At 40.6% G+C, this 18,657-nt stretch overlaps 1 protein-coding gene across 3 annotated transcripts in view; it reads left to right on the top strand.

The window, feature by feature from the left end:
- doc2b (double C2-like domains, beta) overlaps window positions 1-18,657 on the top strand; it is a 183,287-nt gene that overhangs the window by 131,135 nt on the left and 33,495 nt on the right. For all 3 annotated transcript variants that reach the window (XM_084940914.1, XM_084940915.1, XM_084940913.1), the window contains 2 exons: window positions 1,936-2,045; window positions 8,057-8,183. In XM_084940914.1, the coding sequence (XP_084797040.1) occupies window positions 1,936-2,045; window positions 8,057-8,183 (237 nt within the window). The remainder of the gene's footprint in view (window positions 1-1,935; window positions 2,046-8,056; window positions 8,184-18,657) is intronic.

The following is an 18,657-nucleotide window of genomic DNA, read 5'->3' as shown; positions in this document are numbered from 1 at the left end:
GAAGAGGTGTTAGTAACTACACTTATCCAGACACGATTCTTTTATCCAAGTGTACAAAAAACAAGATCAGCTTAGAGCCCAAAGAATTGAAGAGAGCCATTGGGGGACACTGCAGCCAAGATCAGCTCAGTTCAATTCAGTTTTATTTATACAGCGCCAAATTACAACAACAGTCACCTCAAGGTGCTTTATATTGCAAGGTAGACCCTACAGTAATACATACAGAGAAAAAAACCCAACAATCATATGACCCCTTATGAGCAAGCGCATTGGTGACAGTGGGAAGGAAAAACTCCCTTTTAACAGGAAGAAACCTTCGACAGAACCAGGCTCAGGGAGGGGCGGGGCCATCTGCTGCGACCGGTTGGGGAGCGAGAAGGAAGACATGATAAAAGACATGCTGTGGAAGAGAGACAGACATTAATACCAAGTATGATTCAAGATGAATATGCTGGAACCCTTCTGCAGGTGAAGGCTAATCTTGTTGCCTCTGGCCCACTCAGGCGAGGCTTACAGGTTAAACATGTAAGCCTCTGGCCCACTCAGGGGAGGCTTACAGGTTAAACATGTGTGGAAAGCTTCCCAACAAAGGAAGCACTCAGGCCACCTCACTAAAAGACTATCAGGAGTAGCATAATATGTGTTAATGCTTCATCAGTTTCAGCTTGCAGCAAAGAATCTTTGATGGGGTGGCTGTAGCTCAGGTGGTAGAGCAGGTCATCTACTAATTGGAAGGTTGGTGGTTTGATCCCTGTCTGCTCCAGTCTGCATGCCAAATATCCTCGGGCAAAATACTAACGTCAAGTTGCTCTCTGATGCAGTGTTAATGTTAGATAGAAAGCAGTGCCTGTGTGAATGAGGCGAGCTGTGCAAAGCTCTTTGAATGTCAAAAAAGGCGCTATAGAAGAAGCGGTCCAAGCACCTGAGCTATAAATGTGAAGGGGCTTCTCTTTCATGACTTTAAATCTGTAAACTGAAAATGTAAATTGAACACAAGTTCAAAAACACTTGACGTGTTTATGAACTTGTGTTTGAGGTTTCAGCTGTCAGTTAAAACATATTTTGTAGATTATGCTCACCATTGCAGTCAAGAAAGCAGTATGTGCTGTTTGCATTGTGGGTTCTTTGTGACTAACAAGCCCTGTCATGTCATGTGGGTGTGGAGTGTGAGTCAATTGTGATATCTGGTTTGAAAAAATATGTCGAATATGTTTAAGTCCAGGATTCAAAACAGTAGTAGGAGTTGTCACTGTGCCTGGATCCATCTTTTATATACAGTGTATGTTTTTGACCGCCGTGTCTTTGTACTGACCTAATCTTAGCTCTTCACCTCCTGACTTCAGTGCCATACACTCACAGCAGGCATCAGTTATGAAAATATTAATTTAAAGTCGAGTATGGTATTAGTTGGTTAGGTGGTGCATTTGTTTTTGTTTCAGACTGTTTTTCAAGTATAAAGATTTAATCCCAATGAAAGGTCAGTGACTGGAAAATTGTTTTCTCAAAAATGTGCTGTTGACAGAAACAGAATCACACTGAGCCAGAACAACCATGGTGACTATCTTTTAACTTCAGAGCATTCATCACATTGTTCTCAGTGTTTTTTACCCACTTCCTGCCATGCTTTGATTATGCCTGTCACTTCATGTAAATGCAGTCTGCTGCTGATATTTCATTCCTGACAGCGTTCAGTATGCAGCAGCACCGAGCTCGTGTTTGCATGCGTGGCACCAGACGTCAACGCGTTGACAAATTTTCACCCTGGCAGAGAGGCTTTGTACGTTTTCAAGGATGTTTATATAATTCTGTCAGTTCTTCAATGAAAATGACACCTGAGGGATGAGCTCTCCTGAGCTGTAGGAGGAGCTCAGTGTTTTTCACTCATGAATGATGTTCAGCTCTTTTTAATCACAGTCTTCCTTGTTTGTCTTTCAGGCCAATAAACTCAGAACCAAGACCCTGCACAATACACTCAACCCAGTCTGGAATGAGACCCTGACCTACTACGGCATCACTGATGAGGATATGGTCCGCAAAACACTCAGGTACTGTCAGTGCTGCACACGTGTGTCCACTTAATGAATGGAAAGAGAAGGAAGGGATGAAAGATGTGGAAAAAAGAAGAAAGGAGTGGTTGGACATATGGATACAAATGAAGAAATAAAAGGAAGGAAGGAGGCATGGGAAGGAGGAAGGAAGGAGGGAAGAGGGCATGGGAGGAAGGAAGGAAAGAAGGAAGGAGGCGTGGGGGTAGGAAGGAAGGAGGCATGGGAGGAAGGAAGGAAGGAAGGAAGGAAGGAAGGAAGGAAAGAAGGAAGGAAGGACGTGTGGGAGGAGGGAAGGAAGGAAGGAAGGATGGACGTGTGGGAGGAAGGAAGGAAGGGGGCGTGGGAGGAAGGAAGGAAGGGGGTGTGGGAGGAAGGAAGGAAAGAAGGAAGGAGGCATGGGAGGAAGGAAGGAAGGAAAGAAGGAAGGAAGGACGTGTGGGAGGAGGGAAGGAAGGAAGGAAGGAAGGAAGGGGGTGTGGGAGGAAGGACGGAAGGGGGCGTGGCAGGAAGGAAGGAAGGAAGGAAGGAAGGGGGTGTGGGAGGAAGGAAGGAAAGAAGGAAGGAGGCTTGGGAGGAAGAAAGGAAGGGAGGAAGGAAGGAAGGAACTGGGTGTGGGAGGGAGGAAAGAAGGAAGAAAGGGGGCGTTGGAGGAAGGAAGGAAGGTGGTGTGGGAGGGAGGAAGGAAGGAAGGAAGGGGGTGTGGGATGAAAGAAGTTAAAGGGAAGTATGTCTGTGAAGGTTTTCAGTCATCCAGGTCATCGTAATGAAGGGAAGTAAGGAAGAAACCCCAAAAAAGGAGGAGAAGGGTAAACGAGTAAGGAAGCAAGAAAAGAAGGGAGCATTACATAGTGAGGTAAGTAAGGAAGGAATACAGGTAGGAAAGATGAATGGAGGGATGGATGGATGGAAAAAGCAATGTAAGGAAAGAAGCAGCAGGGAAAGCAAGAAAGGAACCAAGGAGGCAAGGAAGAAGGGAAGGAATAAAGGAGGAAAGGAAGAGGCAGTAAAAAAATGGGGAAGGGTTGAAGAAGGTTTAAAGGGAAGGAGCCAAAAGAAGGAAGGAACAGAGTAAGCAAGGAATGGAACAAGGAAGAAAGGAAGTAGCAAGGGATAGAAGGAAGGAAGTGAAAAATGAAAATAGAGGAATAGGCAAGAGGAAGAAAATGGAAGAAAATAAAACTTAACCAAAAAACAAAAGGAAGGGAAGTGAAGGGGAAATAGAAGACAAAGTAAGAAAATAACAAACACATCTTATAAGGAAGGATATAAGGGGAAAAGGGTGTGTGTAGTGAACAAGAAGAAAAATAGAAGGGAGAGTTGAAAGGCAGAGAGGGATAGAATAAATCTGTCTTTTGTTGTTTTGGTGTGCTTAGCTGCCGTGGATCTGTTTTTAAAGGCTTCAGAAGATCATTTTCAGGGAGCGGTGATGTTTGACAGTTTCTCTTCTTCTTGGTTTCTGTTTTAGACTAACTACATTACAGCCTGTGTTTAACCACAGCCTCTCAAGCAGAAATGAATGATGATGTTGCTTTTCCTCTTTCTTCCTTTTCACTGCGAGTTTGCATGCCGAGTCTGGAATAGCTTCAGATCGTAATAACAGTTGGGAAATCCTTTATTTGTCAGATTTCCAAATAGCGCTTCTGTTTGGGTGAGAGGACTTCCTGTTTGTTTGGTTATTTGTGTTTCACTACAACACCTGAGAACACACTAAAACTTCCTCAGATAAATGCGGTGCCCTTATGCAATGGAAGCACTTTGTTTTTATTACTTCACCATTCTTTGCTCCTGTATTTTTACCAAAGTGTTAACACTGTACAATCAAGTGGCGGAGGTAGGTTATGCAATCATATGCATAATCATTTTGTACATCCCAGGTGGGCCGTATGCAGTGGAGGATTTCAGTTTGCTTTTGTCTTCACTTACCCCCAAGCACCCCAGTAGCAAATGTGTTTCTAGAGTTAATGTTATGTGCTGGAATGCTGTGAAAACCTTTCAGGGACTTTCACAGCATTTCATTTACCGGCTCCATCGATTTGTCCTCCAGTTCACTTCCTCAAGATAAATGTGGGTGGAACAAGTCCTCAGCTTAATGATCCTTTTGGTTTGTTTGTTCCTCCTCTCAGAAAAAAAAGTGTTGTTCCTGAAATAACACACAGGTGTGTTTCTACTTCAAAAAGCTGGAAAAAGTCCCCACTAGTCTGGGTGGTTAGGGATGTTTTACATGTTCTATATTAAAATACACCCTTGTAAAATAAAGCATTGCAAAAGTTGTTTTTCCGTTAGCAGTATGCCGAGGTCCACCCACGAATCTAAACTGACCCCTTGATCCGACATTTGACATGCACGCATTGAAATGGCCACTAGAGGGCGCCCAATTTTTAGAGCATTGTCCACATGTAAATACTGTTTTACTGTGCATGTGCATGTTTATCTCGTTTTTCGACAACAGACTTGCACCATGTTACTGTTTGCATGAGACGATTTTCTCCAAACGTAAGACTTCTTGCTCTTTGTTCAACTTTGATAATAATAACTATTATCTCCAGACTTCTGATTGGCCATCATTTCTATATTTTTAGAGTAATAGGGTTTTCTTGCCCTTGACAGTGCTGAAATCATCTTTTGTGTTTCCATGTGGAAGTGGATATTTTGCACATAATCACATACTCTCCACTTAACTGTTTTCTCTTTGAAGGACTGGTATTCACACCTCAAGTTACCTTTGGGACTTAATTTATTAAAGATCCCTATTTATGTCCTTTTGGGCTCTGCTGGAGGTCTCTTCCTGTCAAAAGGGAGTTCGCCCTCTCCACAGTTGCCAAGTGCTCCTCATAGGGAGATATTGTAATTGTTGAGGTTGTTGAACTTAGTTAAACTGTAACTTCTTTTTTTTTTCGCCTGCTTTTTCTAATTTCACTTAGATTTGCGCACTAAAACCTCGACTGTTGTTTGTTTAAAACATGAGAAATTGGTGGTGACAGACAGATCTCACAAATGCCATAACCCAATATGTCAGGGCACAGATGCCAAACGACAAAGCAGAGCTCAAAATGTCTTCAAAGATTTCCAGCCCATTCTGAGAAGCAAGTGCTTTCCAAGAAGCAAGCCCGTGCTAAGAAGGGAGGTTTCTCTGAAAGTCTCCCTTCTTAGAATCAGTTAACACTAATGGGCATGTTTTATGCTCGTAACATTTTGCCAATAAATACAATGTTTATCTAGATACAGTACTGTGCAAAAACTTCTTCATATTTATCTAGGAAGATTAGAAATGGGTGCAATGATTTATTGAAACATGCAAGCATGCATGAAGCTACAGTATAAGAGGCAAAAGCAGAGTTTTTACAGTTCTAATGAGCTTTTCAGTATTTGGTTTGATGACCTTTGTTCTTCAACACAGTCGAACTTTCTTACAATTTCTTTAAGTAGTCTTCAGGACTGGGTCTCCAGCCTTCTTAAAGGACATTCAAAGCTCTTCTTTGAATTTTAGCTGGTTGTTCTTCTGTTGTCTGTCACGATCCCACACTGCTTCAGTATCGTTGAAATCTGGGCTCTGAGGAGACCAGTCCGTGACTGATAGTGTTCCTCTGTGTCTTCTTCTATCCAGGTAGGTTTTTAGTCTTTCACGATGGTATTGTGTGATGGATTAAAATCAGATGGTTCCTTTTTGCATTTATAATTCTATTGAATTTTGCACCAATGGCTGAAATCAGCCCCAAACCACGACAGACGCCATGTTTTTCAGGTGGCTCTAGACACTCACAGTCATATCGCTCTCCTGACCTTCTCTGGACCTCCTCTGTAAGACCTGATGATCAGTCTGGTTCTTGTTTAATTTGGCAAACTTCATCTCTTTTCTTCCTGTTTCCCTTCCTCAAGAATGGCTTCTTCACTGCTCCCCTTCCACTGAGGCCATTTCTGATGAGGCGTAAACAAACAGTAGGTGGATCAGCTGAAGAGCCCGATGCATCTCGCCGGTTCTATGTCAGGTGTTTGCTGTATTTTTTTCGCATTTCCTCAGGACGTGACTTTCAGATACTGTTTTTTTTAGGCCTGTCACTTTGTCCTCAATTTGTCCAGCAAACAAGACAGAAACAAGGGACACAAAACATTTTTTATCACCTCCATAAGTTTACACAAGTGACTACCAAATCATCACAGAATGTTTGCAAAAGTTTTATTGCATTACTTCTAATAGCTTGAATGCATTTTGTGAAAACATGCTTTCCTACTACACCAGCGGTCCCCAACCCCCGGGCCTCGGACCGGTACCGGTCCGTGAGTCGTTTGGTACCGGGCCGCGAGAGTTGAGGCTCAGGTGTGAAATGTATGATTTTCAGGGTTTTTATCGGTTTTCAGCGTTATTTTGTTATCGTTTTTATCGTTAATTCGGTTTTCCTGGGTCTTTTCACGTGTGTTATGAATAAATCTTATTTTTTTCGGTACCGGTACTAGTTTTATTTTGTTGTATTTATCCGCGACACCTTAAAGGCCAGTCCGTGAAAATATTGTCGGGCATAAACCGGTCCGTGGCGCAAAAAAGGTTGGGGACCGCTGTACTACACAATATAAGCTGCAAATCACTCGCTGTACTTCTGGGACAGCTGGAGTAATGGCTGGACTGCAGTGACCGACTCTCAACCTTATCGACACGCTGCAAATACGTGACTGTATTTTGCTGATTATTTTGTGTTGCGGAGCAGAAAAAAAAATACTGTATTGTTACTGGACTGAATGCCACAACAACAATGAAGGCCTGAAGCAAATGTAGCAGAGATGAGATGTGACAGACACTGTGCACACAAGCCAAAAGATCTATTCACACACAGAAAACACCTTTATTAACCATTTTCCAGAAACAATAGACTGTGAGAAAAGCATCCATGCTTCCAAAACAACGCAACTTATTTCTTCTTGGAAATTGAAATTTGAATTCAGCACCTGTCCAGTTATTTTCACTGAGAGTCTGATTGCAGCACGTCCCATACAGTCTACTGTATTAGTGATGCATATTAACGTACATACAACATCCTAACGCTGTGCGGTTCCTAAAGGCTGCATGTTTTCCTCAGTATTGCAGCTGATTATGCAGCGGAAAAGCACTTGAAACAAACAGTATTCCCCAACACAGGCATGCTGGAGCCGTGAGTGTGAATCATGTCATGTTAGGGCGGTGGGCGCTCTCTGCATTTATTGAAAGCATAGGTCTGCAGGGAGCACCAATAATTGGCTTTCATTATAAATTTAATGAAATGCTGGCGAAGAATATAGATCTCCAGTAAAACACAAAGCTCATTTTGTGGCCCCGCGCACCTTTTGACTGCAAGAGACCTTTCGGTTCCCCATCAATCATTAGCTTTTGTGACTGTAGCCTACTGTGTTATATTATAAATCCGCGTCTTTATTGTTGTTAAGAAAGGACGCCGTCTTGCACTGAAAAGAGGATTTGTTTTGTTTGTGTGTTCAGTGGAAACAAATGCAAAGTGGGCACATAATAGAAATCAGTAAACAGGCGGAAAGGACAATGCGCCACAGCACAGTTCGATTCGTGCTGCACTAATTGAGTAAATAAGACGAGCAAATGGAGATGTGTTCAAGATGAATTCGTGACTGGGTCTTAAATGACTTTGACATGATCGGGAACAATGTCAAATTTTTCTCGACATCTTCTCACGTAGAGTTTCCCCTTCCATCTTAGTATGTTTGAATCTTTTGATCCGTGCACGGTTGAACGCTTCCTCGTGTATAATTATCTCATCATTTCCTGTCATTCTGATAGAGTCTGACAATGATCCCTGCAGAACTCTACTTGGTTGTAGCTTCAGTGCTCTGAGTGCTGTGGTCCTACAGATTTAGCAGCTGTGACTACAAAGTACAAATTGAAGCCCTGTGAAGGTGGATGGTGGAAAATGACTGGTTTTATGGCTTTAAGCCTCCTCTCAGCAACAAACCCTAACCTAAACCTCGCTCTACTCATGTCCTCCTACACTTCTCTGTTCTTGTCATCTCAGGATTTCAGTGTGTGATGAGGACAAATTCCGCCACAACGAGTTCATCGGGGAAACGCGAATCCCTCTCAAGAAGCTGAAGCCCAATCAAACCAAGAATTTCAACAACTGCCTGGAGAAACAGTTACCTGTAAGTTCACTCCATCCCACACACGCAGCTGCATTTTATGTTGTTTAAACGTGATCGTGTTGTTGTTTCTTGAGGGGCTGTACTCGCAACAACATTTTAGATCCTAAAGATTGTGCCAATATTACAGACATGGCTTTGCTGTCTGATAGACATGTTATTAAATGCCATGTGGAAGTTTAAGTCAAAATATCCACCAAAGAAGAAGTTCTGTATGATTTGTCATATCGTATCATTTTATCGATTATAACAAAAATAAATAAACAAAATCTTCTAGATGAAGAGAAAACCAAACACATGATTTGCATTATACATTGATGACATTCTAACCCATGTTTGTTTTTCCAAATGTGCAAATCACCATGCAACAAGTGACACTGAATTTAGATGCAAATATTTTTGTTTTTTTGTTTTTTTGTTTTTTTTTGTTTCACACATGGTACAGCAGTAATGCATTCCCATACACAACCTTCCTTTCAATTAAAGTAACACTGTTTCCATGCATGAAAAGGAGCAGGAAGAAGAATAAATTCTTATTGATACCTGCCCCCTATCTGTGATAATACAAGTAGGCAACCAAAATTACACTATGACAATTTTCTGCACATAACAAAACAAAACAAAGCAAACAGAACAATATACTCAACAATGAGCAATACCACTAAATATCAAACTAAAAGGATCATTTTTCTACAATTAAATTCTATTCTTTTCAACTTCTTCATATTGGTTTATCATTTTATTCTTATAGCAGATTTTAAATTGAGAAACATTTATGCAACACTTAAGATGATCACTGAGAGAATTCCAGTTTCTTATGCCTATGACTGTTGGACACATTTGCATTTGTGTGGTTCGAGCAAACCGGTGCTTAAAATAAAACTTCCTTCTGCCGTCCCCATTTTCTGAACACAATACAAATAAACTTTGTAACTTAAGAGGTAGTGTTTTATTTTTCGCCCTAAACATAATAGTTAAAGTCTGTAATTTCACTATGTCTTCTAGTTTTAACAATTTCGATTTATAGGTGTGACAGCGCTTTAGTTATCAAATTAGTGGGCAGTTTAATGTAATTCGATTTGAAAAACAACAACATACATTTCACATCTTTACTGCATTAATCTGATAGATATTTCTTGCTTTGTAAAGCTCACTTTTCCTCTTTTTGCACATAGAAGCAACATATTTCTGTCCCAGGTGCAGTTTTTGCCAACGTATCTCAACCAGTTTTGACCAGACTGCTGTTTCACCCTACTTTCATATTACTTCTTACTTCTTGGATCCTTAGACCAAATTGTAAACCTTACTGTGTCCGGTATACATCTGCCTAGCTTAAGATTAAAGAGTAATTTAGCCACCATTACAAAGCACAAGGTTGTTCCAGTATATTTCCAGTGGAGTCACTTTATTCTGCTAAGAAAAACACTTCAAATACAAATCTGTGAATAAATAAATTGATCATAAGAAAGAAGCTAACACTTCTGATAAACAGCTCATGTCAGCAGAGCAGAGCTGACATGACCTGCTTAATTATAACTAATGTTGCCAGGTATGAAAACTGCCTTGAGAAGCAGTAAGCTTGAAGTCATTGTGTTTTTTCATTATTTATTTGTGTGTAACAGTGTAACTGCATAGCATGTAATACTCAACATTATACTCTGCTCAGTGCAATATCTTATATGTAGGCCGAGACCATAATCATCAGCAGCAGTCCATCATTTTCAGTGTATTAAGTGACTCAAGTGTGGGTTAGACTTGGCAAGCTTGCTCATGTTCACAAAGACCAGCACTGGAACAGCTTGATTTTCCACATCTGTTGCACTGTGTGACCATCTGACCGGGAGTGATGGGCCGTCGAGGCGGTGTAACTTTGACGACGTCTCTCTTCAACATGCATGAATAATTGATTTCATAATGCTGTGCCGATTTGATCTCTGCTTTTACCTCCCAGGTTTCACGGTCCGTGCCGGTGAACTTTCAAAACATCTTTATCCTTCACCTACGTTTGACATTGATGCCTAGGAAAAGTGGGAGAACCTGTGCAATTTTAAACTGCACCAAACTTTAGTTTGCATTAAGTAAAAGGTGACCTGTTATTATCCACATTTTAATCACAGTTAGTGCATTATGTTGTTTAATTTTGGTGGGGGGTTTTTAAAAAGGGAAAGAAACTGTTTAGGTATCCCCAAGAGTTCGGAGGTCTCAGATAACATTTCTTGAGGTCTCAGACCTTAATGAGCTTGTTAAGACTTTGGTTTGTTCACAATAAAGTTCAGGTTATGTAACTTTCAAAGTTTTATAAGCACACTGACTCTTCAAACCTTGGCTCTTCTGGTCTAGCACTCTCAAAACTGAAATAATTGATACCCACTAACCAGACGAAGCAGCTAGTAAAGTGTTTTCAGGTATCTGTTTCATCAGTTTGTAATGTCAACTAAGAAACAGCAGTTGACAGGAACAATGCACCTGAAGGTAAAGTCTGAACCACTAAAACCATTTCAGAGAGGGTCATAAACCCTTGTTTTGAATGTAAAAGTCTTTCAGGAAGATTTATCAAAATAGTGCTGCACTGTCCTACCGTTCATTAACACTAGGGATGGGTATTGTTTAGGTTTTATCCGATACCGGTGCCAAACCGGTACTTTTGAAAGGGTGCCGGTGCTTAAACGGTGCTCGAACCGGTGCTTAAAGAATGGAGAACACAAACTTTGTCCAAAAACCTCTCATGTTTAGCTGTTTTGAAAATTTCCCACTCGTGGGACTAATAAAGGTATCTTATCTTATCTCTTATCTCTTTTTATGTAAAAAGATAACAATGTTAGTCTTCTCTGCAGCTATAGGACATATATGGTATCACTCTTGGCTGGAAGCAGTGCTTAAACAAAATGGAAAAAACACAAACTTTGTCCAAAAACCTCTCATGTTTAGCTGTTTTCCACTTTTTCTTTGGTCATTTTAGCCTTTTTGGCCAGGGTGAAGGGAGTATCTGCCATCAAACAAGAAGACAGCCGCATGTAACTACGACTGTGTTTGCTAGTTCACCTTGCATGCATTAATTTAATAACGTGGTTAGCCTACTCAAGGTAAATTACACACGAACAACATTAAGCTACTCATGCAGAGAAGAACGGCTGCTGCTGCCATCATCATCCATCATCATTTCTGCTACACTGGCAGGGCTAGGGGCCAGGACTCTCCTCTTCGGGTTCTTGGGGGATGTTGCTAACTCCGGGTCCGATAACAGGCACCACACCCGCAGTAGATGTGCACGGTGTGAGGTCTCGCAGCAAGCTATCAAATACGGTGCATTTTTCAGCTTTTAAAAAAACGCTATGTGTTGCCAGGTGTTTCATCAGATTCGAGGAGTTACCTCCTTTGCACAGTATCACCTTAAAGCACTTGTTGCAGGCTGCTGAGTTTGCATCTTTTGCTGTGAAGTACACCCAGACTTTTGACCGCTTCGTCTTGTGCATTTTTAATCTGTAGCTCTGCTCTAAAAGAACGTACGTACCTGGACCCGCCTACTATCCTTGGAAAGGTAAAATGATTGGCTAGAATCCAAAGTGTATGACATCTCAGGAAAAAAAGCACCGAAAAAAAGCACCGAAATAAAGCACCGAAATGTGTGCTGCTTTTCGGTCTGGTTACTACCGTTTATGTCAGAACCGGTGCCATAAAGGCACCAGATACCGGTACCCATCCCTAATTAACACCTGCCGCAATTTGGTACCCTAGGAAAACTCATCATGGAAGCATACGATTATTTGCTCATGTCAAAGTTCAGAGAGAGAACAAATGAGCAAACACATCTTTAAACGCTGATCAGTTGAACCAAACTCTTGGATCACTAGCAGACGTTTGGGGGAAAAAAAGGTGCAGATTTCATTAAAAATAAACAGAGTTTTCCAACTCTTAAACTCGGGATAAAATCAGTCCTGCAATCTGGCTTATTCATCCAAAACAAACCTTAAAATCCACAATAGGCAGTCTAAAGAAGCAAAAGCTGAAGACTTAGCAGATATTTTCTGATGTTTAGCAATCATTTCACTGTTTCTGTTCAGATACACAGCTGCATGTCAAAGCCTGAGCTACAGCTCTGCACGGAGAGTAATTAAGGAAGGCATGCGGTCTGTTTTATTGATAACATGTAACTCTAATTAGTTTCACTGGGACAGAATGTGTGTGCGAACAAATTTAAATATCTGGTAATACTAAATCCAGATAATAAGTGGTGCATTATAATAGTATAACAAAAGCTCCTAACAGGGCATGGCATGGTGCTCCATATAATAGATGTTGGTAATTGCAAGAAACAACAGGACCCGGGAGGATTTAGCTTAAAGCACATGACAGATTAGAGCCTTGGGTTTTGAGCCCATAAGTGGGGTGCGGGAGTGGATTATGCGTTATGAGAGCATGGGAGTGGAGTGAAGTATCATTGAACTGTGATTGAATATCCTTTTGAAAATGCCTACACAGTTTATGGTTTAAAAAAAGTGGATGCAGTGTAATTCTGGACCATCCATATTTGGAGTGTGGAGCACAGTCTTGTGTTTGGAGAGACAACTTCCTGTTGCTTCACTCATATGCTTTGTTGTCTATGTGGGAGTGAGAAATAGCATCCAAAAATACAAAAATATGCTTGTGCATAAACTGGGACCAAACAGCTACTATTCATTGAACAATCTGGGCTTTGATTTTGTACCGAGGTTTGTTTATGTAAGTGGATGTTGTGCTTCCAAAAATGACCACATTTAAAGTGTATTGTAGTCATTTGCCATTCAAAGATTTGAGCATTTTGGGGAGCAGAAAGCAGTATTAGTGTTAGTTTAGTAGTAGGTTAGCAGGTAAAGCAGGTAAGTTTACAATTTGCAACATTGCATCTAAATGTTTGTGGCAAAAATCTGCATATCTAAGAGATAACAATCAGATGAGGGATTGCAAAGTGTGATCAGTAGATACTGTCAGTGCTGACATGGAACAACGTGACTCACAGGTATATCTGCATGACACTGCTGCCTGCAGCTTTACAACAGCTATCTACAGCAAAGAGAGGATGAATTTATTCCACGCACAGCAGACATGCTCTTTAATTTCCACGTTACTATTCGTTTAGTAAAACTAGAGTTGATTTTAGAAGATGGGGAGCTCAGATCATCGCTGTGTAGGTTTTTAAGCAGAGCAGATATTTGCGTCAAAGGTGACAAATGTTTCATTTCTTCTTCAGATAAGATTCATGCTATTTTGGACCAGCCTGTCATATGTCATGTAACAGGGCCTCATAGGCCTTTTTCACACAGATTGCTTCAAGGCAAAGTGAAGTGAAGCTATGACTGTTGCTGGTTAAAAAGAGAAAAGGGTGTTCTGGCAGGTAGCTTTCTGCTCTGTTTGCGCTTGGATGAGGAGCTCTGTCTGAAAACAGGAAGTTGTTTTGTGTGCCAGGGAGAATAGAGCAACCATTTAATCATCTCATCCAGCAGCTCACAGTGCCTGTCTTATTGATGGTCTTGACAGTGGAGCCTTTTAACTGGCTTCTTCGGCTTATATAAAAGTCAGTAGACTGGGTAGAAAACACAGAAAAGCTTTGATGTAACCTTAAAGTCTTAAAGGTCATTTTTCAAGGTCATTCTGGGTCATATGAAAATGTATATTGTACTCATGAATATACATAGATTAGTGTGTAATTTCTTCTTCCAACAAACTGATGCATTCTCATAAACTTAAAATGAATCTATTAAAAATACATAGGAGGAGATTTGTGGTTCATGTAAGCAGCCGTGTTACTTCACCATATTTGAATACAGTGGTCGGAAAGGACACCTCCCTTCTGACTAGTCACGTTTTACGTGTCTGGCTAGAGACTGGCCAAATATGTAATGTAGTACACCAAAGGCAGAAAAGAGAAGAAAAAAAAGGTGTAGACATTTGAGTGCAGTGGAGGGACAACAAAGAAATTAAAATGCAAAGGAAAGAGACAGCGCGATCATGATCTTAATAAAATGTGTCGACTTCCTCCTCACCTCAAGTCTCGTGTAATCAGTTACAGTCTGACAACATATGAGAGTTTATTCACCAAGCGTGAATAAACGCTTGGAGAAATCTTACACCCTTACTACAAATATAGTTTCACTTACAGCAGCTAACAGCGGCTAAATAAAGTTGTTACTGTTTTACCTTCTTCAACAGAAAACTACTAAAATCTTTGTAAATACTATGATTTTGTAGTGTTTTTAAATTTCAGACATCTTCCCCTTAGAACTTAATTGCACAGTGTTAGAGATCAGTGGGTGACCTTAGTCACAAAGAATATATAAGTTTTTCCCCCAATCAGTTTAGTGAGTGTTTGCTGGAGGTTTGCAAACCATTTGTATACACATTTACAAATGACACTCAGACATGAAAACATGGAGAATTCTTAATTTAAAAGCTCTTACAACGCTATATTCAAGGCAGCACTTCATCTATTAGAATATAGGACCAATGAATATTTTGTACATGCTGACATAAAGACTGAGGAACACTTTGTATGTTTTGGTAATTTCAATGAGGCTGGACTGCTGTGCCTGCCAACATTGTGAGTTTGACCAATTGCCCATTTTCAATTTAATGGATGAGTCTCCAAGCCTGGACTCTGGATCTGCAATGAGCACTGGCACCAGGAGACGGCAAGAGGCCCTGAACAGTAGAAGCCAGCAGCCTAATCTGGCAATGAATCTTGGATCAGTGTCTCTGTACAATATATTTCTGTATTCCCTCAACTCAGTTGGACAATGAAAGGCTTAGCTGTAATAGAAGGCCTCAAATTTGTAGCTAACCCTGTTGCCACATTTTATGTAATTTCAAATTGTATTTTGTTTCATTATGTAAGCCCGTGTTTAAAAGCCGTTGATCTGTCTTTCCTGGAAACAGTTACTACGGCATCATGCCAAATGCTTGCTGAAAGCATTCAGCCACAAAAGAGTATGGCACATGTGGCTAAAGGGTGACAGTGTTAATAATGATGGACTGTACAACATGAAATGCCTTACAGACCTTTATCTTTCTGTTCTCTCTGACAAGGTTTTCCCACATTTCTGACATCCAGGGGTTCTAACACTTCACTTCCACACAGATAATGTGTGCTATATTTTACGCAAACTATATAGTTTTACATTCAAGGAGACATCTTTACAGTTGGTTGGAAACTTCAGCGAATTTTATCAATTTGTTATCTTCAATTTTTTTGGAATGATAAGTCAGAGGCTAGCCTGCCAGTTTGTTGTTAAAATGCATGAACCACAATGTTAGCTGTTTAATATTTAAAAACTCCAAACAGCTAATCATTCACTTACACAAGGCTCCGCAGGAAAATACGTGTATTCACCAATTTCTGAGTAGTTCCTGAAAACTGCTGGCTGTCATTGGATGAAATCATTTGCAAACTGGATGCTGAACAAGAAAACCAGTCAAGATAGTTTGCATAGAAGATGGAGTCTGACTTGTCCGCAAACACTTGCTAGTTATTAGTCGAGTTTGGAAAAAGTGAAACCTAAACCAAGGGAAGGGAGGAGCCTCTTTCCATATACTTGTACAATAATAAGTCTTTTTGCAACCTCAGCAGTCTGCCCCCGGTGGCCATTTCAAGAAAAACAGGTTTAAGATGCTCCTATGCTGGCTTCACTGTTCTGATCTGATGTCTGTGGCATTGTCATGTTTTTGGGGGCAGCCTCTTGTGACTGTTCAGAGAGCTGCATTTTTTCTCCCTTGAGCTTTGGCTTCATTTGTTCAAGGCTGCTGCTTTTACGTCATTGAAATCTATTGCAGACATTGAAATTTTTCAGCATTTCCAGCCAGACGTGGGAATTGAAGTTTGAATGAGGAGATAATCACATTAGTACAAGTACAAACGAGGCGCTTCGTGTTTTTTTTCCTCAAAGGCGAGAGAACCAGAGACTGAGAAGCTTAAATATTCCTCTTAAGCCTCTGAGCAACAATTTCTCTCACCTGTTTTTACCTCTGCTGTTACGGGCACAGCTTTATTTATCCTCTCTGCGTGGAATATGTGTGTGAATGCCAGTGCTCTGTATGCCTCAGCCGCTTCTCTTGCATCAGCACAATAGTTAGCGCCCCACTGTTTTCAGAGAGGTGTTGATCTAAGGGATCCTACCAGGACATTGGCAGGAGATGTATTTCAACCCAGCTTCCTGTTGCACACATTTAAAGCCTCAAATCCTGAACTACCCATGCATTCTCTCAAAGAGATTCAGACGTGACCTGTGTCACAGACAAACACTGGTGTTCCTCTTAGCATGTCAGAATTTCTTTGTTGTATTGTTGCCATAAATAATACAAAAAGATGGAGGCTTGTGGGAAGGGGTTTCACTTTAAAGTGCATGGCTAAATTTTTGAATTGATTACTGGGAGAATAGTGTGAACCAGTCAAAGACACCCTCCCCTTTATCCTGGCATATGATCAGACATTTTTCTTGGTAATACCTGTTTCCCTGGTAACCCCTGAGGGGCTGTGTAATACCTGGGACCCAGTCAATACACTTGGAATATTATTGTGCTGGGTTGCTACCTACTGTATGCGCTGCTTTGTTGTCAGTCTTTGGAGAAAATAATGAAGCGAGCACAGAGTGAGACATATTTCACTGTATTATTTAGCACCGTGCCTGCTTTCATTCAGAGTGATGTGGAGATGGTCTCATCGGAGTTATCCGGTAATGCTGTGCATTAAATTCAATTAATGGACATCCTCTAGCCAATCATAATTGAGTTTTCCCTGAGGCAATGGTACATGTAGCTGGAAAATGTAAAGTAAACACCACTGCACGGCGGTGTGTTTGGTTATGTTAATTGATTTTATGTTTGAACAGATTAATAGAAAAAGGAAACGGGGATTCATAAAAGCTGCACTAGGAGTCACATCTTAGGAGACATCCATAAATTTTAGTTTGAAAAGCTTTTACTACATTTAGGCTTTGCATTCAAACCATTCCAGTGCATTAGGAACCCTAAAACCACTAAACCATATGCTGCTTTTAGTTTGAAAAATGAAAATTGAGCCAAAATGTTGCAGTTAGGATTTGCACATCCTTTGTGATCTCCTTCTTCTCCTGTGGGTGCTCCTTTCCTGCTGCTGTTCCCTTATTTGCTTCTAATCTGTTTCACACCTGCATGAGCACCTTACACATGCGTGTTACTATCAGAAAGAATTTTCACCCCACGGTTGATCCAAGCAAAGATACTCAAACCATTTTGCCGTTGTTTTTCTTCTCTAGTATTTCATACAAAGATGGTATATAAATGATGGATATTGTCGTTGTGATGCCATCAGTTGGCTTGTAAAGTCCTGTTTAAGGGGTCATCATATAGTGATTTTTGGGGTGTGTGAGATGAAAAGGAAAAAAAAATAGTGCCAGCATCCTCCTCTGTCACACCAACCCTCTGCAAATCCTCCTCACTACATCTATGAATATTCCCTGTGGGCTTTCTCTTTTCTTCCTGCCTGGAAGACCCATCTACAACATCCTTTGTCCAATGTATCCACTATCCCTCCTCTGCACATGTCCAAACTATTGCAGTCTTACCTAAACTGTCCCTCTGATACACTCTTATCTACCGTATTTTTTGGACTATAAGGCACACTTAAAATCCTTTAAATTTCTCAAAAATAGACAGTGCGCCTTATGTATGAATTCTGGTTGTGCTTACTGACCTTGAACCAATTGTACACGCCGCTCAACAATCTGTCAAAATGTTTTAGTACAACTTATTAAGCTATGAAGCCGCACAGCTTGGTGGATTGTCGGAGCATTACGGCTATGGAGTTAGAAGTTAGCAGGAAGTTAGCTCGCTAGTTTCTACCTAAACATGATATAGCATGTTCTGACTGAGAGATTTCTGAAAAAATTAAAGGTACAGCTCTGCTATCACTTCCAACATAAATGAAGACAGAAAACTAAACAGGAGTGACGTTTGTAGGGTTACTGAAGTTGGACTAGCTGGTTGCTACCGACAGAGCTATGTTAGGATAACATAAACACAGTGAAGCTGGAGGATGAACGCTAACTTTTTTCAACTTAATAAAAGTTAATGTGAGGGTTCCCGATGGTTACGGACAAATGCAAGGGCACGGTAGGATGCTGCAAACGGACCAAACTTCAGTCGAGAGAACAACTGAGGTAATCCATCCACAATACGAGGTTAGTCATTAACAGAGATGGGCAAACCTCCACCTGCTATACAGGTGAAAATAGAGCAACAGGACCGCTGAGTCTTTGATTTAATTTATTTTCTGCTGTGTTTCACTTGCATTTATTTGAAAGACTGAGTGTAAACACAAAAAAATATTTTATTTTATGTGCTGGAATGTGCAGAAAATAGGTTTAAATGTTAAACAAATTTCTTCCAGTCAGAGAATGTTGCACATAATTAAATTTTTGCTTGATGCATAAAGTTAAAAGATTAAAACTGATAAAACAAGTTTTAAAAA

This window comes from Perissodus microlepis, chromosome 10, assembly GCF_051167445.1.
Source record: "Perissodus microlepis isolate ML-2025 ecotype Zambia chromosome 10, ASM5116744v1, whole genome shotgun sequence".
Taxonomy (NCBI): domain Eukaryota; kingdom Metazoa; phylum Chordata; class Actinopteri; order Cichliformes; family Cichlidae; genus Perissodus; species Perissodus microlepis.
The sequence above is the reverse complement of the archived record's forward strand: the minus strand, read 5'-3'. Positions and strand labels throughout refer to the sequence as shown.